A 26,407-nucleotide genomic window follows, 5' to 3' on the forward strand; every position below is an offset into this window, starting at 1 on the left:
GGGCGGGAGCCGTAATTGGGCAATCTCGTACATAAATATCATGGAGCAAATTAATTTATCATTTTATCACGATCACGTTATACTTATCATTGAGCGGTCAAGCGGGTTATTTGTCTCGTCTTGTTGATGCTTAAATAAGTAATTTTTAAATGAATATTTTTTAAACAAAGTAGGTAAGAAATATATATCTAATAATAAAATAATGTAATTTAATTTAAAGTTAGACCTCTAATGTTAAAATGTTAGAGCGGTAAAAGCGATAATATATGTTCTGGCGTGGCGGAAAGCGCGTAAGACACTTACCCTCATTAGTTCTTGATGAGGAATCACCTTTTTCTCGGTTCTGCCACCAATTACCGAGCCCCCGCTACCCGACCGAGATGAAATGAGATGCGTTTTGTCCAACGAAACTACAAGTCTGTCGCCAGGGCGTGGCGCCGAAATGGCCTCATAAGGATGTGGTCGGCGCAAATTTCTTTTTCGTTTTCCAATTCTCTGCCGCGGCTGCGTCCCTCTTTCCTTCCGCTGAATTTTCAGTCTGACACACCCTTCTTTCCAAAATAGTTCGATTTCTCATCATTTTTTCCATCCCTTTTTCTGTCTCTCTATTTGACTAATTTATACGAGGTTTTGAACTGTTTTGCTCATAGAGAGAATAAATTCTAATTAGCCATCGTATGTCATTGCGTCGCACGATTAAAGTTCAATAAAGTTTCTAGTTTTCTGATAAAAAAAAATTGAATACAATTACTTAAATATAATTAAAAGAAATTCATAAAGAATATCGAGAAAAATATTTATCACGATAAAATATTTTGAAAAATATTATCACGTATGATACAAATGTTCATTAATTATTTGAGGAATTAAATCTTTTTTAATAGCACTTTTTTATTTTGCGAAAGCCATTAATATCATGTATTAACAATATATCATGGCAGTAGATGTTAACGCTGATGATTTAGAAGCATCACTATGAATATATATTTGTGAATTTTTGAGAGAAGACTTTTTAAGAGATGCCTTATTGGGCAGATATATATATATATTGTATCTAGATTACGTATCGTGCAAACGTAACTGCTCTTAATGACAGCGCAGAGAGCGAGCATATAACGCTTAGCAAAAGCGACCGAGTGATAACTCGCAGATAACGCCTTGTAATTAGTCACTGCCAATTAACAGCTGCTTAAACGGAAAACAACCGACTGCATTAATGATATTTGAACCTCAGTTTCGTCGGAAACGAACGCTTACGTCACTTTCTCTCCCTCTCTCTCTCTTTCTTTCTTGCGAGAAACTTGACATCTTTTATAATATCGTAGAATTTATTAATCGCGCTAAAAGAAATTTTTCTCTATTTTCGAATCGAGAAGATATAGTCATAAAATATCTACCATTATATAATTTATTAGATACGAGGATAACTTTAATTAGAAAATTTCTAAAAAAATAGAAAATTTTTGAGTTTCGTGTATATTAAGAAAAAAAATTTAAGAACAAATAAAATGAGAATTAGTCTATATATTGAATATTGACTGAATAAATTTAATAATTATATATATATATATATATATATATATATATATATATATATATATATTAAATTTTTAAAAATAATGTATTCTGAAAAATATATTTTCTTTGTATAATATAGAATTGCTGCAACTTTTTTACAGCTTCTATTTTTTCATCATAAGAAAATTATAAATTGTTTGAATAAAAATAAGATATTATTCTATTTTGTCTTTTTGTAAAATTTTGCTTCTAATAAAAAATAATCAAACGCAAATGAGAATACAAGTTGCAACATAAATAAAAAATCGATATAATGATGGTTTTTTTTTCTATTTTTCTTCATTTATATATTATTCGCAGCTCGAGATCAGTATAATTAGCAGATAATGTCCGCACCGCTACAACAAAATAAGTTTTTGTAAATCCTTAACGTATAATTTTAATTGAGTCCATCGTCGAGGCGTGGAATTAATTATGCTGATTATGAGCGAGAAAGAGGGGGTGCGTTGTCATTCTTATTGCATTACACTTTATTCGCATTAAAGTAGATCTCATTTTCTCTGTCGCTTATCTTGTTCTGCCAATTAATTGCCTGTGGCATAGTTAAGATGAAGATAGCTAAAATCGTTTCTTCCCCTACAATCTTATTCCGATGCCTGTTTGTTCGGATTGCTGCAACCATAATTTCTAAATACTTTGTTCTTCGGAACATGAAGAAAAGGAGATGGCAAGATTAAAAAATATTTTTCTTTAGCTAACGACATTGCTTTCAATTAATTCGGAATTTATTAAAAATCCGACAGATTATGATTATAGTAAAAAAATCTTGAAATATATATATATATATATATATATATATATATATATAAACAATATAAACAATAAATAGTTAATTATATATATATATATATATATATATATATATTTTCAACTAAATTAAAAATATTATTATTATTAAGATATGTCTAGAAAAATTCTACAAATTATTTAAAAAATATCGCATATGAATATCGAGAAACAAATTTAAAAAATAATATTATTATATTACACAAAGAGAGAAAATATGTGTTTCTCAAATGTTTATCTTTCTTGTGTTTACGGTTCTTGACGCGATCTTATACTAACAACATTATTAATGTTGTTAGTATAATATACACTCAGTTCCATAATATACACAACACTGCAAAACAGTTCCAAATATGTTCAAGTATCGCACATAGCAAATTTATGAGAATGAAAATATATTAATCTTTCTTATTGAAAATTATTATTGTGCAATTCTTATCAATCAAAAAGTTATTAATTACGATATTAGAATTTTAAATTAATATATTCGAGAACATACATTGAAATTTGCATTATACATGATTATACAAATTACAATATTTCGACTTTATTATAATATACATAGTGTAAAAACATGCTTATTACACCGCTCTAGTTATAATCACTTTTGATTATCAGTCGACGTTTTATTGCACACTTTCACGCGAGTTACTGTTGTGCCGAGCAATTATGTTTCTTCTGTGGGGAACATTATTGCTTTCTTTCATCACATATGATAAGAAGTAATCGTGGTCTGCACGCATGTCATTACATACATGTGCACACAGATTTAAAAGTTTTCCAATTTTGTTTTCGTTTACCACGACGAATTCAAATCTTTCATAAAATTATTCTTTTGTTTTAACAATTATTCTTATCAAATTAACATAATTATTGTAAGAATTTTTGTATTTTTTAATTTAACATTAATAGAAAATAGCAGTATTTTATTTTGACATTATAAATTTTCTTCTTGATATCGTATTAAATATATAAAATATAATATATATAATAAAATAAAATTAGTTTATTTCTTTGTAACATATTTAATATTGACAATATCAAACTTACAAAAATATTTTCTGAAAAATACAGACCACACACACACACACACACACGCGCGCGCGCGCGTGCACCGCACACACATTGATTATTTCATAATCTATCATTTCTCGTTCTGTGACAAATTTTGCCAGTTTATCCGATTAAGATTCATAGAAGGATACATTCTTGCTGCTTGTCACTTGATGTTGTCAATAGCTTTTCATTCTGCTCTTTTATATTTTCTTATGTTGTTTCCTTCATGCCTTTTCATTTCTCAATACAGGTAAAAAAGATTGGATTAGGCTGGATTTTGACTTAAATCCAATACAAATATATCACACTTAAATGTATCGTTTCATTCTAATATAATTTCTAAACGTATTTCTAACTATAAATTTTTTTAAATATTTCAACGCAATTCAGCGAATTATTACAAAGACGAGGATATGTTGAAGAAACGAAAATATTTGATCTCAGATTTATAATTTTCGTTTGTATCATTATTTTAGTTCTTAATAATAGAATATACAATTATTTTTCTAAATCATTTTTGTCTTGAAATTTATGATATATAGAAACTATAAAAACTAAATTAATATAAATTTTTATTACGATAAAGTTCGCCAAACCAATATATCTTTTTACTAATAAATTAGTTTGCAAATTGTTCCGTATCTTGACGCTCAACATTATGTTATAATATATAATGGTAAACTGAATAAAATCACGATCTACGATAATTAACCCGACTTGATATGATATTAGCCAAAAGGCTAACCCTTCAACTTTGTAGGGAAATACACCGCCGTGCAACCGTCGCATCCCCTCCCCCCCCCATCCCACCCCACCATCCTTGTCAGGTAGTCTCGATAGCGACGCGACAAGACGATAGCTCCGCGAGCGAACGGCACGTAAACCCGCAGAGGCCATCGCATCCTTATTATATCAGACACTTATCCGGAGCGGCATTCATGTCATGCCGGCGTGTGCGTGCGCGTTTATACGCGAAAGCAACCGAGATGGGGTTGCGGGACGGAGAAGTGAGGGATAGTTACCACGATACGCCATACAGTGACGCGGGAAGAGGGAGAGGCCCCGCCGTACCACCCTCATATCTCTCACGCTTCGCGGGTATTTCTATGGGAGGGAGACGCCCGTCTAATTTCCTGTCCTGAATTTCGAACGAGCGAGAATTTGCACCCTTGAGTTCACATCAACGCGGTGGCAGGAGGGACGGCCTGGGACGAGGGAGGGGGGAGGGGGAGGGGAAGGGTGATAGCTTTTGAGAGGTGGAAAATGGGGAGAGAGGTTGAAGGAAGGGGTGAGGGAGGGCATCGGTCGGGAGAGCGACGGCCATAGGTGGAGGGAAAACGCGCAAAATCGTCAGCCACCCTTCTATCACCTCGCGCTTCCACCTCGCCAGAGTTGCGCCATTTTTCGATATCATTCTCTCTTTCTCTCTCTCTCTCTTTCTCTCTTCCCCCCATTTTCGCGCTACGAATAAACATGTTTTTTTTTTCCATGTTCCTCTTTTCCGATTTTTTTCTCGTTTGCAACGTCAAGCACGTTTCCGTTTGCGCGGACGTGAACGCACGCCGGCGCCGGCACGACGAGCCGTTCTTTTCGGTTCTAAAAAAAAGTGTATGAAACTTTTGGGAATATTTTCCGATATCACATAATTCTACAATATTGTTTTGGTCAGATTGGAATATTTCATATACATATAAAATATTGATATATATATTTGAACAGTGAATAAAAGTTGTCGAATAAACACGTAATAAATATACTTGTATAGAATAAAATTATTTATATATTTATTTTTAAAGAAAAAAATATATCTGAGAAATCATATTTCTTATTACTAATCGTACTTTTTATTATTAGTTAGAATTTAATAACATTACCAAAAATAATTTTAATTAAAAAATATTTTCATACATAATTAATGAACAAGAGATGAAGAGAAAGAGAGATGAGTTAAATGAGAGATTTTTTTAAATAGTATTAAAAAAATTCTTATAATACGTGGCATTTTTTAATAAAAATATACTATGTAAAAAAAAAATAAAATTCTTCGAGTTTATTTATTGCAACGACAGATACAGTTTTCGTTCGCTTCGTGTGCTTTCAAGAAGGTCTAGAGAAACTACTCCGGAAAAAACGTTTACTATATGAGAGACACACCGAGCGTGACGCTATATGCTTGTTGCGAAGCGGGCCCCTCTTACGCAGGGTTCTATTATGTGATTGTTATGAATTTCCTATTAATAATAAATAAACAAACATAATGGAGAGGCCGTCGCGGTGCATTAGCCATGACGATGCATCTGGTTCCTTCCTTCGGTCACGAGGATAATTCAATGCGAACACCCCGTGTATCCGATGGATAACTATCGAGAATTTCGCTCTCTTTCTCTCTCTCTCTCTCTCTCTCTCTCTCTCTCTCTCTCTCTTTTTCGCACTTCTCTGTCATCGTCTGTATCATCATTGGCGTACTTCTGGACGATGAAGCGCGCTATTGGATGCTCTGGGAACAACGACCGGTAACAAATCATCCCCTTATGGTCGATGCTCAAGTTCGCGTGACGATCTTTTTTTTCGTGTCACCCATCCCTCTATCATAGGTAAATTTAATGCATTAAACGCTTTAAATACGCGGTCTTGTCTAACGCTTTACGATTTCATGTTTAGATATGCGCTGGTGTGAATGGAAATTTGGCACGAGGCAAATTGAAATTTATTAATAAGTTTTCGACGACTCATCTCTTCAAGATTGCGATAACTCTTTTTTTTTATGTTTGCTCACATTCAGATTTTATTCAAAAACAAGATACTATTAAATAATATTATTTTCCGAGATGGTAATGCTATCGTCAAGAATTTATACATTTTTTTTTTAATTTAGGTATTTTTTTTGAGGGGGGGGGGCGAGGAGTAAAGGAAATTAAAATATTATTTATACAATGTTATTAATATTATGTATATAAAATATAACATTTATTAATATATGAAATTGATAATTAGTTTGCTATTGCAAATTTGTCATCGAAAACAATTTTTGAGATTAAAAATGTGTATATATTTCTTTGTTTATGAAAGAGGAAAGAAGTGATTATTATCGCACAGTTTGAAATTCCTGTAAAAGTAAAAGGACAACGGGTGGTGCTATGATACCTTTGGAATGTTGATACCTATTATACGAGTAGCTCGTACCTACTGTGGAATTTGCAGGTATTTTCAAAGGACAGGATCCTGGTGAGTCTGAAATGACAATTTGAAATTTGCTTTACACCTAATAATGAAAATAACGTTCTCTTTAGAAAGAGGAAAATAAAGCTATCTTTTTAAATATTTATTTATTTGAAATAAGTACAAAAATTTTTCTTATATTTATTTCATCCATAGTACACGTTCTAAGCTATTTATGCTAAGAACGTAGAGAAATAAAAGTCCGCAACACAAAACTAAAATAAAACATAAGTAAAAAAATATCATAAAATTATTATTTGTTTGGCGAGCGCAAACAATGCAGCAATATTTGATAAATGGATAGACGATAAAGTTATCAATTGTTAGCAGCACGGCATGTGTCGTCGCCTTAAATGAATTTGTAAATTTTATTTTATTTAAGCGCTTAGCTCGAACTGTCAAATTTTTTTTCTGGAATATCTCCGACGATATCTCCGACCTATTTGCACATGGGTATTAGAAACAAATCATTTTATTTCATTTTCAAACTTGTTTATTTCGATATATATCATGAAATATTCGGTTTCAAATGAAGACGTTGTATAAATGTAGGATAAATATTGTATAAAATATAGGATAAAAAAATGAATTTGCGGAAAATGTCATTAATGAAATTAATTATAGGAAATGTTAGATAATTTCTTTTGCAAAAAAAAAAAAAAATAAATGAAGCAACAACTGTAACACAATTTTACGAAAAAATCAAATTCTTTGAAAATAATTCGACTTCTGCGCTCTGTAAATTTATTTCCGCGTCGATTCGTAGATTCGCTTCTACATCGTGAAGCAAATATTTTCTTTCAAGACGATTCGGCATTAATACGAGTATTAAAGGTCGCGAGAGCGAGAAAGCGGCAAGAGAGTATTAGTGCCGGCTTATTAGGCCCGCGAAAAATGGTCGAACGTCTTTCCCTCGGCAGGTGATGGCATAATACGGCCGCGGCATCGCCACCTTCCTGGCAGCTAATTCCACATTAACTGCACTCTCTAAATCTCTGTCAACGCGCCGTCTCTAGGGCGGCCTCGACAAAAGCCGAGATTCGACTTTCCCGGTGATGCACAGACGCATCTGCACACACGCATATACATTCTCTCACGCGCACACACGTGACTCCGGGTACCGGAGTCGATTTCAAAATGACTACTTACTGCTCTCTCAGGAGCACCGAAACGACACGGACCGCAGCGTCGGTAGACGCCAACAGGGGAGTTATTCGACCATGAAACGCCAAACTAAACGGCGCTTACGAAGCTCGAATCCCTACCCTTGAGTTCTACGTATATGTATACCCGCATAAACGCGCACACAAAATACGATCGTACCGCCCCTTAGAAGCGGAGTAAATTCAAATGAGATTATGAAAAGTATATATAATAAGAGATGCTCAGGGATACTTAAAAAAACAGAGAACGTAAAACAATCAAAAGCAGTAATTAACTTTTAATGAAGCGGACCTAATTTTCCAATGATAATATTGCATAATACCGTACAGTTTTATGATCTAAAATGTTTGTGCAAAGAAGATATTAAAAAATATAAAAATAAACAATAAGCTAATTTTAAGGAGAGGAAGTTATATTATACAATTTTAAAAAATTTAAATTTAATCATAAGAAATTAATTATAAAAAAATTTATATATATATATTAATTTTTCTGCATATATATTTTAATTTTTTGTCTTAATTAAAAAAGATACAAATATCTCTATAATTTTCTGTTATTCGTGTAATATTTGGGGCTGTAATTTTGAGGTGCCGGTACGTATAAATGCACAGATATCGCGTATTTATACCGGCGTACGTGGAACATCACAAAAAGGGCATAATGGAGCCCGTAGTCAGATAGATGTACATAACGAGGCCACAGGAGGGGTGGGGTGGGGTGGCAGCACGAGGAGGCAGGGTGGCGCGCGGAGGTTGTCGAGATATAAATGGCGGGGAGGAGAGATCAGAGAGGGTTGTTCCCCCTCATCCAGAACGCATCTGCCCCATTATGCTGCCCCGGGGCACTCTCGGGACCATTAATCCTCACTAAACGACAGCCATTTTGTACCTAAACTGGATTGCCGACTCACTAACTGGTTTTGAGGACGCTTAATAGACTACTCGGTGCTCCTATTATGGCGATCGCGCGCGTCCACGCTGTATTTCGGTGTCGTTTATTCCCCGTTAATGTGCAAATCGCGGGGAACACTTGGGACACATCCCCTCTTTGCGCGCGCGCAAACGTTTCTGCATTTTGCTCGTCACGGTGCTGGTAATTTACAAAAGAGAGAGAGACGGATATATATATATATATATATATATATATATATATATATATAAAGAGGGGGGAAGAGCAGGAAGCAAAAAAAAGTGTTCAAACTTTATGATACAATAAACATTTATCTTTTGTTATATAATTTAATCATTTATTATTTCAAAGAAATATATGCTGTGAAATATAACAAATTTTAAAATTAATAGAAAATAATAAGAATATTAATTATTTTGTATCATACAAGAGTATCTTTTTTTGATACTATTATATTTATAATATTGAGATCCAAGCAACACATGTATTTAATTATCCGTTAGAAATTTCTTTTGCTTTTAGTGATTCTAATAAATTTTATAACTTTGAATAATCTGAATTTAATTATACATTAAAATTAAAAATAATTCGGATTATATACAACCATATGTAGTAAATTAAAATTAAGAAATATGTTCTCGTTTATACATACGTATGTTAAAACATACATAAACTTCATAATGGTTTATCAAACTAAATCGCTCGCCGTTTAAAGAATCTTAGCTGCTTTATCGTCTAATTATCGTCAATATTTCGATGCAACGGCAATGTAATTGATTCTGCGAGTCTATTTCACATCGCGTTTAAATATTCTCGCGCGTAATAAAATCTATCCAAAACGAGAAGGATTGTCGGAAATGACGAAAATTCGATGATCTCAGCGTCGTTACTTTCACTGGCAAAAAGCATCTCGAAGGAGGCGCACGCAGCGAAATATAACAAGATTTTCGTTAGTCCGATTAGTTCTTCGTTGACTTGCAAGAAAATTATGAAGGAATAATTTCTCCTGTCAGTCGATTCTCATGCATCCCTCGGGATATACCGCTGTCACTTGTCATTATCGTTGTGACTTATCGGATTAGTGTAATCCGATAATAAAGTATTCTTGGTGGTCTATGCTGGTCCAGCGACATTGTCGCGATTGTGTAGATTGAACGTATTGTACTAGAGTAATAGTATTAGCTGAGAGTTTGGACAGACGAGGTTTACTATGATTAATCCTGTAGCACCAGAGAGTTTCACTGAGACTAGCATATACAATACTCCTGAGAAGAGCAATTCGACGAACAAATGAAATTTATAAATCTACTCGTTTAAAATTTCTCATATTCGTTTTTAATTTCACATCAAATAATAAGTGATACTCCTTATGATGCTATGTATATGTCTTTTCGCTTATATATAATGAATATTAATGATTACGTAATTTTTTTTTTAACCATTAGAGGCACATAATTATATTAATATTTAAAAATCTCTGCATCACACTTTCTTAGTTGAAGAAAGTTTATTCTATATATAATTTAATGTCTTCTTAGGTCGAGCTTTAATAAAAAGTTTGTTTGTAAAACATGTCACATACACACGACGGACTCGAATAAGAGCATCATAAAGAGCATTATAAGAGACAGCGAGGACGCGCACATATACGAGTTATCTAAGGTCTTCTTAGCCCTATTCGCAACTGGCAAACAGCAAAAACCCCTATGCTTGACGACTCAATTCTCTCTTTCTGCTTTCTCTCCCGCCTTCTGATATACCTCTTTCCTCGCGAGAACCGCGCGCGTGTGTTGCAGGCGCTTCCCCACCCTCGCTGCGCTCCCTTCTTTTGAACGGGAGGTTCAATATGCCGATTCTGTTAACGGAGCGTTAGTAAGGGGTGGATTGGAGCAATCCTCGAAAAATGCAAATATTTATTTATTTTTAATCGTTGTTTATATAATAATTTATGCACGGCACAATATATAAAAAGAAATAAATTAACTTAACAACGTATTAGTGAAGGAAAGCTATATATTTTGCAAAATTATTTTTAAGAAACATAAATGTGCGTTATTTCTTCAGAATGTATAAAAATGTACAACATGCTAAAGCAGTAAGATCTGAAAAATTTAATACATAAGTAAAGCTTATATCAGCTGTTTACTTTGAAAATATTCAATTTCGTAATTTAACAATACTTTCAGAATTTGTTTACTTGTCACTTCGAGACAAACAAATAATTATCAGAGATATTTATTTTGAACAGTGCATTTTTTAAATTGGCCCTTGCTTCTGCATATTTACCAGCTCATTAGATTATGATGAACACTAATGGTCAATCGCGAAGAACAGACTGTCAAAATGAAATTCTCCGGTCACGTGTTCCGGCACGCACGCCAATCTAGTTGATAATTAAATATGATCGACATCGGGATCATACATATCACCGACGTTATCTCATAAATCCTAGATTAGCCTTTTGCTCGCGCTCTCACGAAAGCGAAACGAGAGGTATCGCGCGAACGGTGCGCGATCCCCGTCGAATAAACGCGAGAGGGTCGCCGTTCTGCCAGCATGCGGCCAGTATGCACACAGCCACGTGCACCCGTATTGCCAATCAATTCGCGCATTGCGCGCCCGGGAATTACACAATTAGGAGTCGTCACGTTCCGCTCGGTCCCGCGCGTTGCGTCCCACCAGCGCGTTCCACATCGACCATTCTCGGTTCCCCACCACCTGCAGACTTCCTCGAAGAGAGAGCGGGATAATGCTCAACCAGCTCCATCTGGCGACTGTGGCAAACCGGAAGAAGAAGGGGCACCCCCTCAGCTTCCGATTCATCTCGTTGCCCGCTATTGGTCCGCGTTCAACCAAGAAGAACGCCCACTAGCAAAACACCCGAGATGTGCGTCGGCTCGCACGTATTGGTCGAGACCAGACCACAGTACCGGTTCTGCGAACATTGCGGGGGCGGTGCGCACCCGGCGGCGGCACCGCGACAACGACAACGACAAAAAAAAGAAAGGGAGAGAGAGAGAGAGAGAGAGAGAGAGGGAGAATGGGTCCCGGCAGGACTCTCCGCCGCGAGTGCAGCCGAGCTGGTAATCAGTGCCGTTTCCGCGGCAGTGGCGGTCACCACGCGGCAGATTACACAGATTACACCCGATTACATTTGTACTCCATCGCACTGACCGTCACCGGTTCTTTTCCGGTAAGATCATCGGTACTCTCCCGCCTTATCCCCTCCGTCGCGTAACGTAAGCTGGAGTACGCGCTTGACCGTCCCGGTGAATCGTCGCGAGGTCCACCCTGTCGATGTCATCGGTGTACGAAGGGTCCGAGTATTTCGACAGAAATCTAGGAGTAGTGAAGGAGATCGTGTATATATTGAACGACGCTAACGTTCAATACTCTCGAACGCGCGGAAGAATACGTTGATGACAGTGGCGGCCGACGGGTTCTCTATCTGTTGACGTTGAAAATCAACATTTAATTTTCTTCGAGCTACACTTCTTAAAGATCTAGTTCGACGATGATTAATAATGACATTATTCGCAAAGAACATTGACATTTGTAATATATGGTGGAATAGACAAAGCATTAAAGTGTATCGTATGTACATGCCATATAATGAAGAATAATCTGAATTTAGAAGAAGAAAATACCTTTTAGAATATTACAAAATACACACATGACAGATTAGAATAATCATTGACAATTATACAACATGATAGTAGAAACTATCAACGTAAAATTGATCCACGCGACGTCATTTTTAATAAAAATAAATATTGCACAGCGCAGACTTTATCCTGGTTATTTTATTTAAATAGTGTGGTTCAAATGTTTTTATACAGCCTCATCAAGCGCTGCCTGAGAAAAGATCATAAAATATCGTGAAAAGAAAATTGCCGTATAAGAATATCGGTTAAAGATCGGTCGGGATGCGAAAGATATAAAAGTTAAGAGACAAGAAGAGTTGGGTCATCATGTTGATATCTTAAAAACACTCTTCTGACTTTAATGGGGGAATCCGCTCGTGTCGGCTGGGTCATTCCGCGGCGATGCGGCGGATTCCAAGAATAACGGAGCACGGGACTTGCTGAGGCGACGGACTTTGTGTGTGTGTGTGTGTATCTAGAAAGCATCTTCGACTTCACTGAGATTCGTCCAGGAATCGCGATGTAACTGATCGTCGCCTGAAAGTGCCGCGTGATTCGATCGCGTCAATCAATCAGACCGATCGTTCTTTGACAAATATCCACGAAAATCTAATGCAGTAATAATCGTCAGCTGATACTTGGAATTGCGACGCTATTTGTTCCGAGTTCCGTTAGAAATTGCGGTAAAATGAACTTTGCAGCATGGAATTTAGACAGCAATTGGATGATCTTTTCAATTGCATCTTCGAATGATTTCGACGTGTAGATGCAATAAAATCGCGGATATTCCGCGATTGTACTCCGAGACTTGTGAAACGTAAAATCTCGAGAAACTGGTGTACGTTAGAATCAGTATGAGCAACGGCGAAGGCGTAGTGACAGGCCCGGATTCTGGCAACGATCGTCTGTGCGAGGACATCGACATGGCTACTCCGACGTCAGCGTCTTCGAATCTGAAGCCGCGAAGCGGCAAGATCAACTTCAGTGTCGACGCCCTGCTGAGCGGCACGAAGAAGAGTGCCATCGGTAGCGGAGGTTTCGCGACCAGGCGAGACAATGACGACAGAATGGACGCGGAGAAGAATCTCGAGATGGAGACTAGATATCGGGAGTTGCTAATGGAACAGCAGAGGCTTCAGAGCAGAGAATTGCTCGTCAGGTTGAGTCCTCATGGGCTCGCCAGCTTCGGCAATCATCACCATCATCATCCGAATAGACTCGATCAGGATCACCCGTCCGTTCGCCATGAGATGCTCACGGTGAAGGATTTCTCCAGAACGAGCCACGATAAGTCGTCCTCGCCAATCAGGATAGATCAAGAGATTCCAAAAAATCGAGACGATCATCGACTGACGACCAACTCGCCGAGCGCAATTGGCGAGACGATACTTCAGCGAGAACAGGAGCGCATTCAGGAGGACGACGAAAGGATCACGAATCCGAGATCCGTATCACCCGCAAGTAGACGGGAAATCCTAGACGATCATAGCGATTCCGAGGCGAATCGCTCGTTGGAAGGAGACCGAACGACGGATCATTTGGACCTCGAGGATCATGAAATAAGAAGCGTCGGCCAGTCTGAGGACCTGAACGTGATGGACTCGGATTGCGAGCTGGAGAGGGATCTGGAGGCCAGCCAAGAGAAGGAGGAGAAGTCCAGTCCGATAGTGCCTCAGCCGATTCATCCCGGAGTGCAAAGGCCTTCGCAGGGGCCACCATATCTCGCCGGAGCACCCGGCGCTCCCGGCTGGAACCCCGCGGGATTTCCACATTCTCTGGCGGGTTTCGCGTGGCTACCCCCACCCCCACATCCGCACAATCCTCATGGACATCTTTACACGCCGCACGGCGGGCCCACCAGCCCAAACGGTAAGTCTAATACGATCAAAATATCTTATAATTAAATTTTCGTCAATTGTCATATTTTAAAATGTGTGAAATTTCATATTACGTTAAAACGAAAAATTTATTTATATTTTCGTATCATAAATCACGCCGATGATTTATGCTGATTTTATTCGTATCGTTAAATCCGTTTTAAACAAATCTCTCAAATAAATCTCTCGCAAAAAATATGAATGATATGTTGAATCGTTATTGTCATCACTTAACTTAAATTGTCTTATTATATTTTAATATCTTAATAATAAGCGCAAAAAGAGAAATATTCTGCGAAATTAAAATATAAACTTGCGTCTAAAAACTTGAGAAAGTTGACGAATGCACGCAATGGTTTTGCTACGTTTCTTTTCATTTGCTTGAGACCATGCGATTACAATGTCGGTGATTAGATGGAGAACGCAAACTCTTATGAGAGTACATGACACGCATATAGACTCATAATGCTCTGTATTAATGTCATGGGTCACGCGAGTAGGCGGATATTATCGGCCTTATGTGCTAAAAAATTTCTACTTCAATTTACCCACACATGCAAGAAAGAAAGAAAGAGAGGGGGAGGGAGAGAAAGAGAGAAAGATTAAGACTTAAATCTGAAAGAAATTTCAGACTTTAAAATGAGCATCGTGTATAATTGACAAAATATCTTCGTTTTAATCGATGATTTTTTTATCGGGCTATCTTCATTAAATCGAAAGATTTAATGGGAATAATGTCGCAAAATTAATGATAGAATGTTAAAATTCTAACGCGCGCGTGACAATCTAATACATAAATATTTAGTGGGCAATTTTAGCAACATTATATTTGAATTCATTACTGCTATCATGTATAAAAATACATTATTATATCTCATACGTATATTATTATTATATATATTCTTGTCAATATTAATTCAATCTAAAGTTTGATTAAAATTGCTGATTAAAATAATTCATTGTGTTGCTTGACATATAATTTTATATTTTATAATCTTTGATTCTTACATAATTATAACTTTAAGATAGAATTTTTAGGCGTGGTAGAATTTTTATGCGAAGTCCAGTTATTATTAATGTGTTTTTAATTTAAATAAATAATCAATTAAAAACAAATATAAATGATTAAGAACAACAATAATTTCGAAATTATTGCAGTTTTTTTTTTTAGAAAGACAGATTCTAATAAATTTGGAATATAAATTCTTTTTTGACGAATGTTAAATACAAATTTAATGCACGTTGTAACATTTATATAATTATTAATAAATTAATATTATTTAATTAATAATTAAACATTTATATAATTATTAATTATCTTTTGTAATTTTAATAACTATTAGTTTAGGTCTAATTCCTACATCAGACGATAGTAACGAAAAGACTTTCGTTACTTTCCATCACTCAAAATTATTTTATTTTATTTGATATTTTTCTTGCTACTTTTTATGAAGTAAATATATTATCAAATACTTTCTAATATCACTTAACAGTGTCTCTAAACGTAAAATTGCTGTGGTATGCGTTAGCCATTAATTCCAAAAACTATTAGAATTTTAACATCATTCACTTATCGTACTCTCGCGTACAGCTATCGAAATCGCGATTTTCCCTCTATTTGTCGATGTCAATAGGGTTACAACTCGGTCATTAAAGTCTTACTGACTTTCCTGAGTCTATTCCACAAATGTCACGCGGATCTCGAATCCCTACATCTTGCGACTGGCTGCCTGAAACGCGTACGATCGGTGCGGAAAGTTTGACGATTGCGCGTCGGACTCGATCGTCGTGTATATCTAGACTATTAGGACGCACGATCTGCGGTTATAAAGCGACAATAAGAGGCGTTTTTTGTCGCCTTTGGTGTGATACCAGAAATGTGTAACGATGCGAACGAAAAATCGACTATGCAGATAAACCTCGGTGTAATTGCCTAATGAGGAAGGAGAAACCGCGAAAGCAACTGCAATGCGATTCTTGAAAGACAGGTACAAAAGTGATCAAACGTACAGATACAGATCTTGTTTCATGACCAGTGGTGAATATATGGATTGTAATTGGCTAATAAATCGAAAGAAGGAAAGTCGTAGCGGCGTAGGTTCCAAGTCGTGATAATTAGACGCTGCGTTATTGCTACCTGTGAAAGCATTAATACATTAAATAATTTACGGTAATTTCAACGAGAGAATTAGTTGGTTTATTAATTACCGATTGTGAGACTGTTCGCTCTTATCAATTAGCGATTGCTATCAAGAAACTATGATATTGTAAGAATAAAATATATATGAAAATATATGCACTTAACTGACTTGTATTTATTCAATACAAAATATACGACAAGATATATTAATTTATTAAGATCCCGAAATATACATGAAAACGTGATATCAATTGTGACGACAATGCTTGATCACGACAATCGTAGATCCTCGCATTAATTATTTCTTAATTGCAATTAATTCTTTCAACCAGTTATTACCATTTGCCTAAGAGAATTGAAGATTCCTTTAATGGAGAAAGACATTGAAGTGCAAAGACTCGTGTCCTCGTGTAAGTAAAGGACTCATGAATATTACTACATGACAAAATCCATCCCTAATGGACAATTAAAGTAATACCTCATTAAGATGTAACCGACACCTTGTGAGCTACGAAGTGCATCGTGGCTCTCTTCAAGGTACTCCGCCTCGAGTACTCAAGTACTCGCGAGACTGCAAAACGACAAGAGTACTTGTCATGCCTAGCTTCGCTACTCGCGCGCCAACTCTTATGCTCGAGAGAGCTCGTAATGGTTTTAGAGATTTCTTTCTTGGAAACAGCGTAAATTCCTCATTACGCGCGGATATAATCTCGCTTGCAGAAACTTTGAGATTCGCGACGTTATTTACAACGAGGATATTTAACGAGGATCGTCTTCTCGAAAAATAAACTATAGCTGCGGCAAGGACTGCATAATCTTACGTAGATATCTTTGAAAAGTGTACGATCTTCTATTGTAAATAACATCTGCGGAGTTTTCTTTATAGTTATCGGAATAATAAAATCAACCGTGTAATGAAAGAAAATTATTAAAAAGATTTAGGGAAATTTATGCAGATAACGTTAGATTCCTTACGCATCTTTCAAAGTGACATAACTTAGTGTAAAGAATAACAACAACATAACATCGGTGCGAAATCAAAAAAGGAAAACATTGGTAAAGTACGAGCATGAAATTAATATAAACATATTGATAGATAGTATATTAGAACAACTATTTGCTGCGTGTATTATTTCATTTTCTAAAGTTGCATAATTTAAAATAATACTTATAATACTCGATATAAACAACACGTATGACAATTACAGAAAGAAAAAATATTAGGAAAATAATAAAAAAAAAAAAATACGTAATTTCCCGCAATGAATAAGAATGTCTAAAGTAATTGCATCTTAACAACTTCCTTGTTTTTCAAAATAGAATGATTAAATAAATTGTGCTTGTTTTATTTATTAATTATAAAATCCGAATTTTAAATGTTCGATATAAAGCAACAAATTGAGAAGATTTTTAGAAAAATATACAATTGCGAAATTCTCTTTTTTCTCTCTTTGATAAAAATATATAAGGGCATTACACGTTACTCTCATATAGAGAGTGAGGAAGAGAGAAAATGTGTGTCTTATTCTCCAGATGTTACAGACAGAAAATGGAAAGTTGACGAAGGTGGATCGGCCCGCGCGCCAACTGAGATCGCGAACAGTTCAACATGATAGAGTCATACATAACTCACGACATCCATAATGCATTCAAGAGACACCGGATAAAAACTGTTCTTGTTAAGGTGGCCTGTTAGGTTTAGTGTAGCGCATTCAGCTTCCTGTGCTACAACGCTTGACGAAATTTTTTACAAAAGATAACGACAAACCATTCGCTTTTCGGTCTCTCGATCTCGTCGCCCCTATGCGTTCGTCTTACGACTTTACGTCTTTCTCATCTTTTTTCCGCGACACCAATTACCGGCACTCAGAACGGAAGCCGAACAACCCGATTCGCGCCGTTATTACACCGTTCGCGATTATTGCAATCGCGATATTATTCTGAGGTGATATGACTGTTCACTTATAGGGAACTCGGCTAATTACGGCTTTTGTTAATTTTTGATATTTTCAATAAAAAATTTTAAACGATGCGAATTAGCTTCTAGTCGCGGAAATTAATCCAAAAATGATAATATATATGTATATATTTTATAAAAAAAAAAATTTGAAATTGTAATAATTTTTGTCACAAGTGACATTTCTGCATGCGTCTTTTTCCGAAGAATCGCGCATTTTTCTTGCTCGGATTTGAAAAATTAAACAGAAAAAATTTACTAGTAACTAGTCCTCCACAGCTGACAATAATCAGCTGATTATGATACGCAGGCTCTCGGAGGGTAATACCCTGAGCTTGTCACTGAATGACGGCTTTCGAAAATTATAAATACGAACATCATTTATAATGCTCGTACGGCGCTTCCCGCACGCATTTATGGATTGCACGCGCAAGAATGAATTAACGACGCCCATCCCGGGTCCAATGATGTTTTACAAAGTATTTTGGACGATTCATCATTCTGTGGACATAATTACCCGCCTCAGTCGTTCCAACGATGTTCCAACTGGTCGCGCGGTCTTTCCTCGGCATCTCCAAAAACCCAGCATCCGTAAAGTTAACGTAAAGTAATGCAGAGTAGTGAACGTTGAGATGTAATTATTTTTTTAAATTTTGTATAAATATTCACATAAACAATAGCCTACAAAAAACTGATATTTTTTTTTAATCTTAAGATAAATTTCAAGTTTTTAATTATAGCGTAATGTAAATAAAATTTTACATTTTATTATATTATATATACCTAACCTGAACTTAAAATTTATAATTCTGGCAACTTGTGTGTACGATTCAGTTATACACACTCTGATTTCTAATTAGACTGGTTTAGCGCTAAACACGGGGTGTATTAATATTTCAACAATTTTATAATTTTAGCAATCTTTATCGTTGCATTTGATCATCGGAAAAATTTACAACGCAGAATCGAAGAAGAACGGATTGTATATCTATTCGCCAACGATCGTTATGGCGATGTACTTATCCGCGTGCGTGTTTCAGCGATCGGGTAATTAACAGAAATTAATTAGCAGTCAAGAAGAACATATTGATCGTTTACGTGCGCGGCATGGCTAACTTTGGCGAGCGACATGAAATCGCTATGTTATTACGTGAATAGAAGGGACATCGACGTAACGACAGATCGTCGCTTCGCGCAGATTTGCAATACTTTATATTAACTCAAACATACTTTAAGGATATTTTACGAAAACGCGTGGGCACAGATAAATACAGATTATTACATTTTGAGTATTTTTGAATTTTTATAAATTTAGAACAAGTTTATACATTCAAAGATTTTTATATCTTCGAGTGTTTCCTTCAAAATATTATTCATGAAGATTATACACGAATTCATATCATATTTTGTATACATATTATAGATTATATTTTGTATTATTCTATATATATGTTTGACAAAAAAAATCTCTTTTTCATAACATAAATAAATAAACATAAATAAAATATTTTAATTATAATTAGAGAGTATTAATTGCATTAATAATTAATTCAGCGACTTAAGCAGCAATTTCTGACATCGTTACATTAACATGAAAATGAAATCACTATAAAAGGTAGTAAAATGCCATTAGCAGAATGTTTAATAAAAGATCGCAACGTATGATGTTGTTACGATCCATATACAATGTCCTTAAAGGAAGAAAGCGGCGTTAGCAGAGCCTGCTACCTTTGATCCGTCTGAATAAGTATTTAATTAGCAGAAATTAATTAGCCTCCAGGGAGAACATATTGATCGGTTACGTGCGTAAACCCGTCCGCCTCTCCCGGGCAACACACGCGAAACGAGGAACGAGCGGTGCAAACGAGAATGGAAGACGTAATACCGGTGTCTCGACTGATCCGGTCGACAATGCCGGCGGCCCGTGCCTTTTTTGTACACGACCGATCGTTAATTAGCGCACGGAATCCACGCGTGGCCCTCCTCACCGTCGCGAAATCGTCATCATTCCCGTCGTGCTGGATGTCGAAAACACTTTTTCACGGTGCCAACACGCGGCCGTACAAAATCAAGCGATGTAACCGCGCATCTGGCTGACGTAGGTTTGCTTCGACGAGATATCAATTACTCTTACTCTTATGAGTTGCTTATTTTGAATAGCGTCACGGAATAGATATATGGGGAAATAATATTTCTAATTGCAAGACACGCGCGCGCATTAGAAGGATTTATCGCCAACTGTAATTCCTAACATATGTCAATACTTCGTTTGCTCAATTGTGCGTAGTCTTTAAAATATACGTGTCACATTGAATATCAATCATTGTAGTCTAACATAAAAATGTTGATAGCGCAAAACAATATATAATAAGCCTTTGTTGCATTATTTTCTTCACGATATTTTATTGAATAAGGCTTAAAATAAATTTAATTAAAATTTATAAATGAAAGGAGAAAACATGTGAACACTCTGCTACCAATATATAATAATTATATTATCGGGGAAAGATGGCAAGATTTTATGCAGTATCAGCTAATTGCACACGCGTCATAAACAACGATGGTCGATGATAATCATGCATGCCGGATGCGTCATGAGACCGGGATGATTGGTCGATGAAAATTAGATGCCGTTTGCTCTGAAAATTCGAGCGCAATCGATTTTTTATGATTTAATTTGCACCCGCGTCGTAGATGTGAGACCGTAATCGTTTAACGCGCCATCGCACGAAACCTACAAAAATGCATTTTACCTAATCATCGTCTTATACTCGCAAATTAACAACTAACGTTGCACATTCAGCGTTCATTATCACTCGATGAGTGTAGAAGATGGTGAACTGACTTTTATAGCAAACGAATACAAATATCCGTATGTCGTTATTATCATCTTTCTCTCTCTCTCTTCCTAATGATGCAGAAATGGCGAAGTAATGCGGCAGAATAATGTTATTTTAATCCATCTCTTCTTGCATGTTTTCACACCGGCTTAAATCAATTTAAAACGGACGAGATTCGAATCATGATATTGAATGATATTAATATTCTCATAAAAATTTTACATCTTGTATCGGAAATATCTCTGTCTCGATTAAATAAACGTAATAACATCCGCTTTTATATGCATATTCCATTTTTATAAAATAAATTAAAGTCTATTCCCGCTTAATTGAGAAATATTTCGTTTTATATTATTAAACATAGATTTTTACTTTATCGTGTGATAGATTTTTGTTGACTCATTTATATTTGAATGTCAAATCTTTTCTCCACGCATATTTTTTCCATTTGATGACATTCAGTAAATTATCCGCATAAACATAGAAAGCCTAATCCTATTCAAACACATCTTTCTTTTTTGGTTTTCAGGGGACTTAAGATTGCCGGGACCTGGACCAGGCCCGGTCAGATGCACTCTCAGAAAGCACAAGCCAAACCGAAAGCCAAGAACGCCGTTCACGACGCAGCAGCTGTTATCGCTCGAGAAAAAGTTTCGCGAGAAACAGTACCTGACGATAGCCGAAAGAGCAGAGTTCTCGTCGTCCCTCCATCTTACGGAAACACAGGTGAGACATGAAAGTAATTAATTCTTTCAGGAAGAAGTCTCATTTTACGCATAATGATATTTCAGAGAAATGTGTTTAGGGTGCGCGCTAAGAAAGAGATCTTTATGGAGACTAAAAGTATCGCGAGTAAATAAAATTAAAACAGTCAATTATATTGTATGTGTTATATTGTATATTGTTGAAGCAAAAAATGTTTTTTTTCCGATGATTAATATTATATTTATATGACTTTATATCTGATAATCATAATCTGTTACACATATAGCGAAGAAGAACGATAGTCTAAAAAATACAGGAAATAAGACTATATCTATAATAATAATCTGTAATTAATTCTTCTCAGGTATAAAGTCATATAAATATTAATCGTCGGAAAAAAAGAACGGTTTTTTGCTTCAAAAGGAAACTAACTAAAATGTTCAATATTTAATCAAATCAAGATACCTAATGAATTGCGACGATTTTATTAATTATGCATTCGTTGATCGAAGAGTGTATTTTATATTCGATTTAATATTAATTTAAAATGTGTCAACACGTGCAGATTGTCTTTTTACTCGATTTATGTTGTAATATATATCAGATATATAAGCAAATAAATATTTTTCGTAATAACAGACTGTTATTATCGCGCCCTTAGCGTGCTAAGACACACTTTGCGCATTCATTACAATGCATCAGTCGAAATGAAGCTACATTGCATTCATTTGCTTAGATAAGCTACGATTACCTCGCCATCTCCTCGTGTCGTTTAAGCCGCTAAACCGTTCCTTCTACTGTGCTCTCTCCTCTCATTATTCACTTCGGACAAAGAGGTATGTCTACAATTCAAATCGTGATATTCGCGGCGACATTCATCTCCATGGTCTTATAAAATAATTTATCACTTCGTGCGTGATTGTGCGATTTTTATGAACAGAGCGATTTTTATGAAGGGAGAAGCACAGACGGTTGATATATTTCTATAGTAGCATTTATAGGGAGACTCCTTTTAAATCATTCTTTTAAATCAATTTTAGATTGTCACATTATATGAACAAATATATTATCATATTTGATATTATATTCTATTCACTCCAAGTAACTTTTAATTTATAGTAGATTATATTTACAGAATCTTAATGATACAAAATTGATTTAATTGAACACGCATTATGTTACGAGTATGTCAAAAGTATCTTGAAATCAAAAAGCTTTTCTAGAATATATCAGTAATATTTTTATAGATAAAATTTGAGCATATTATTATACCTATATTGGAGCATTTATGCATATTATCGAAAATGTGTGCACTTGTTAACAGTTCCATTAACGCAAAACGATTTTGTAATTCGAATACTGAAACATCTCATCTCTATAGCTACATTTTTATAGCGAAGAAACGCAAATTAGCTGTCGATTCAAAATGACAGTTGCGCAAACATCGGGATTAGCAAACAGCTGTACAAATAACAATTAAACGCAATTTAGCATTAATTCGATTCGGTTGTGCGGAAACTCGAGTATTACAATGTGTGTTTTATGACATCGAGGATTTCTCGATGCCTCGATAATTTCTTCTTAGAAGTTGATGCTTCTTTCGTTGACTTGTTTGTCTCTCAATGACACGATAAATGCTAACACGTGGTTTTTTTCGCAGGAATTTTTATTTCCCGACTATTGTGCCAATATTCTCGGTTACTCAGCAAAGTATTAATTATTAAATTATTCATTTTATTAATTGCATTCATATAAGTAGCTCCTGTTATTTCCTGTTGTGCCAATTATAAATCTCGTTATTATTAATATTAAACGCGATGTCGCTGATAATGACGCATCACTTATACAATATTCGCAAAATATATCAGTGCAACACAATTTATATTAAAATCTATGAATTCTCACGTTATTCGAGGCGATATTTTCTTAGTGATTTAAACAATATAGAGAAAGAAGTTATTCAGAAATTGCTCTAATTTTTGTAACCATTTTTTTAATGTAAAAAATAATTTTTAAAATAATTATTTGTATACATACTTATATGAAATCTTTAAACATATTACGATAATTGTTGTAATATATTACAAAAAATGCTGAAATGCTTGTTATTAATAGATAAATTGACTTGTATTCTGTTTCAAAATATCGATTCACATATGTGGTGTTCTAAAAATATTTCAAAATATATATTAAAATAAGTAATATAATAAATAAATAATATATTAAAAAAAATAATATATTACAAAAATATTAAGAACTTATGTTATCACATTTGCAGTTGAATTGGAAAAGTGACAAATTTTGTTCATATTGCGTAATATCGACTTTATTCATTATCATCATTCTAATTATGAACACCGTTATGTTCCAGGTGAAGATCTGGTTTCAAAATCGAAGAGCCAAGGCGAAGAGGCTTCAAGAGGCGGAAATAGAGAAACTAAGACTATCCGCGAGACCCCTTTTGCATCCCAGTTTTGGATCGGGACTTATGTTCTCTGGGGTGGGTCCGCCTGGTACCCCAGGAGTGCCTCCCTTCATTGCAGCTGCCATGGCTAGGCATACTCATGCCGCGGCGGCGGCAGCCATGTTCATGGGACCGCCTGGGCACCGACCTTAATAATAATACGTCAGAATATTAAACGCGTACGATTCAAAGTCATTTTTGATGTGATCGCCTAAAGATTTGATGAATCAAATCGTAAAACAAGAATCCGATGGTTTAAAATCCACGAATTCAGAGAACACAAAGATCTGCAAAGATTAAGGACTTACAAAAGACAAAAAATATTTATTAATTCAGGAGCGCGAAAAAATCTTGTAACTTAAAAATCTGCAAAACTACAACATTGCGAATTAAAAAATGGAGCAAGCGAGGATGCGGGTAAAGTTCACAAATCGAGGAACTAAAGAAGTAAAATCTAAAGTATAAAGAAATTAAAATACGGAAATTATTCATACATAAATTAAAGATTGAAAAAAAAAACATGGAACAAAACATAATAATTTTAAAATTAAAAATTACAACAACTCTAAAAATTCCAATCACTGAGCGATGAAACTCGAAATTGCAATAGCGTCAAATGTGTTATATCTTCTCCAGAGATATATAAATAATTTAATTTCGAAAAAATTAAACCAAAAGTTATCATTCGAAGATTTCTATTTAAAAAAGAATGATGGGAAAAATGAGTCGAGTTTTGACCTAAAAAGTGTAATGTAAATTATATATGTAATCTTATCTGTAATAAATGTGATGGTAGCAGTTTTATCCATCTAGATCTACAAAGAAAGTAATCAAAATTCGACTTAAATAAGTCACTTTTAATAGTAATTCGGTTAATAACTTTGTTAATAATTTTGTCCCAATTATTTAATTATGTAAGCTTACATATATAATTTATGTTATACTTTTTAGACCGAAATCGATCCATTTTACCCATCATTTTTTGTAACTTAAAAAAAAATCGTATTTTTTTCTGAACAACGGAATATATCGGCGCGTCGAAAGACGCCCCAAGCTTTGATCTCACAAAAGAAAAAAAACATGAATGTATATAGTGTAAATAGATACGCGTTCGTACGATAATTATGGGTGTACGTATGTATATACACACGTGTACAGGACGCTTCGATTATTCCCAGAAGGAGGAATCGTGAGGAGCGAGCGTTCGATTAGTTTAACGATTTGGACCGCGCTGGATTTAGCAAACATTCGTTTCAGGATTTGTTTTAAATTTGGACCGGTTGAAAGTGCAGTGACGTGAACATACGAGATATGTTTAAATAATGAGTCTGAGAGCAATAAAAAAAGAAACTATCTATTAGCTAAAGAAGCCAAACTATTTAAAGCCAAAACTTTCTCCCTAAAAGTAATCTCATATTAAAAAAAAAAAAATCTTTCTGAACATTTAAAACATTTGTTTAAAACATCAAATTGCAATGTTTTAAACATATTTTCAAAAGTGATATTAAGGATATCAGCGCGATATTCTTTTCATAATTATTATTATAAAGGACCAAGCATTGGTTTTTCATCAGCAAGATACAGTTTAAGTACAGTTTATTAATTCTAATGTTTCTTTCAGACTTGTTGAATTTTTTTCTATGTGAAAAAATAATGCAAGCATTAAATTACGTATCAGCTTATATCAATTGCGTGAATCAAAGAAGAGATGGAATCGTTCATAGACAGTAAATACTGAAGTTACGAATGTGGCACGGTTCTAGACGTACCTATATGCGCCTTGTATAAATGTAAGATGATAATTTATCCATGAAGGTATATATTATAGCGAAATAAAAATGATTTCAGTATTTACGTTCCGCTGATTTTTCAACCCTTGATGCAACAGAACTGTATTTTTTTTATTACACATATCCAATGTGTTGTACGATGAAAAAACATATTTTATTTCTTTTTTCACAAGATCTCTTTTAAATATCAATATTAATAATTTATTTATTTAGAATGCATTTTATATATTAAAAAAAAAGGATAGATAAAAAGTAATTTTTTTGAAAACTTTAGT

General features: G+C 34.9%; 1 protein-coding gene across 2 annotated transcripts in view; it reads left to right on the top strand.

Annotated features, from left to right (window-relative positions):
- LOC126856274 (uncharacterized) overlaps positions 1-26,196 on the top strand; it is a 41,416-nt gene extending 15,220 nt beyond the window's left edge. The window contains exons 3-5 of one of the 2 annotated variants that reach the window (XM_050604666.1): positions 12,555-14,228; positions 21,703-21,899; positions 24,250-26,196. In XM_050604666.1, the coding sequence (XP_050460623.1) occupies positions 13,214-14,228; positions 21,703-21,899; positions 24,250-24,495 (1,458 nt within the window). In that variant the 5' untranslated portion in view covers positions 12,555-13,213 and the 3' untranslated portion in view covers positions 24,496-26,196. Of the gene's footprint in view, positions 1-11,710; positions 14,229-21,702; positions 21,900-24,249 lie in introns of those variants that run through there. The other variant, XM_050604665.1, reaches the window with a different exon arrangement.
- The last annotated feature ends 211 nt before the right edge of the window (positions 26,197-26,407 follow it).

Source organism: Cataglyphis hispanica, chromosome 18 (assembly GCF_021464435.1).
Source record: "Cataglyphis hispanica isolate Lineage 1 chromosome 18, ULB_Chis1_1.0, whole genome shotgun sequence".
Classification (NCBI taxonomy): domain Eukaryota; kingdom Metazoa; phylum Arthropoda; class Insecta; order Hymenoptera; family Formicidae; genus Cataglyphis; species Cataglyphis hispanica.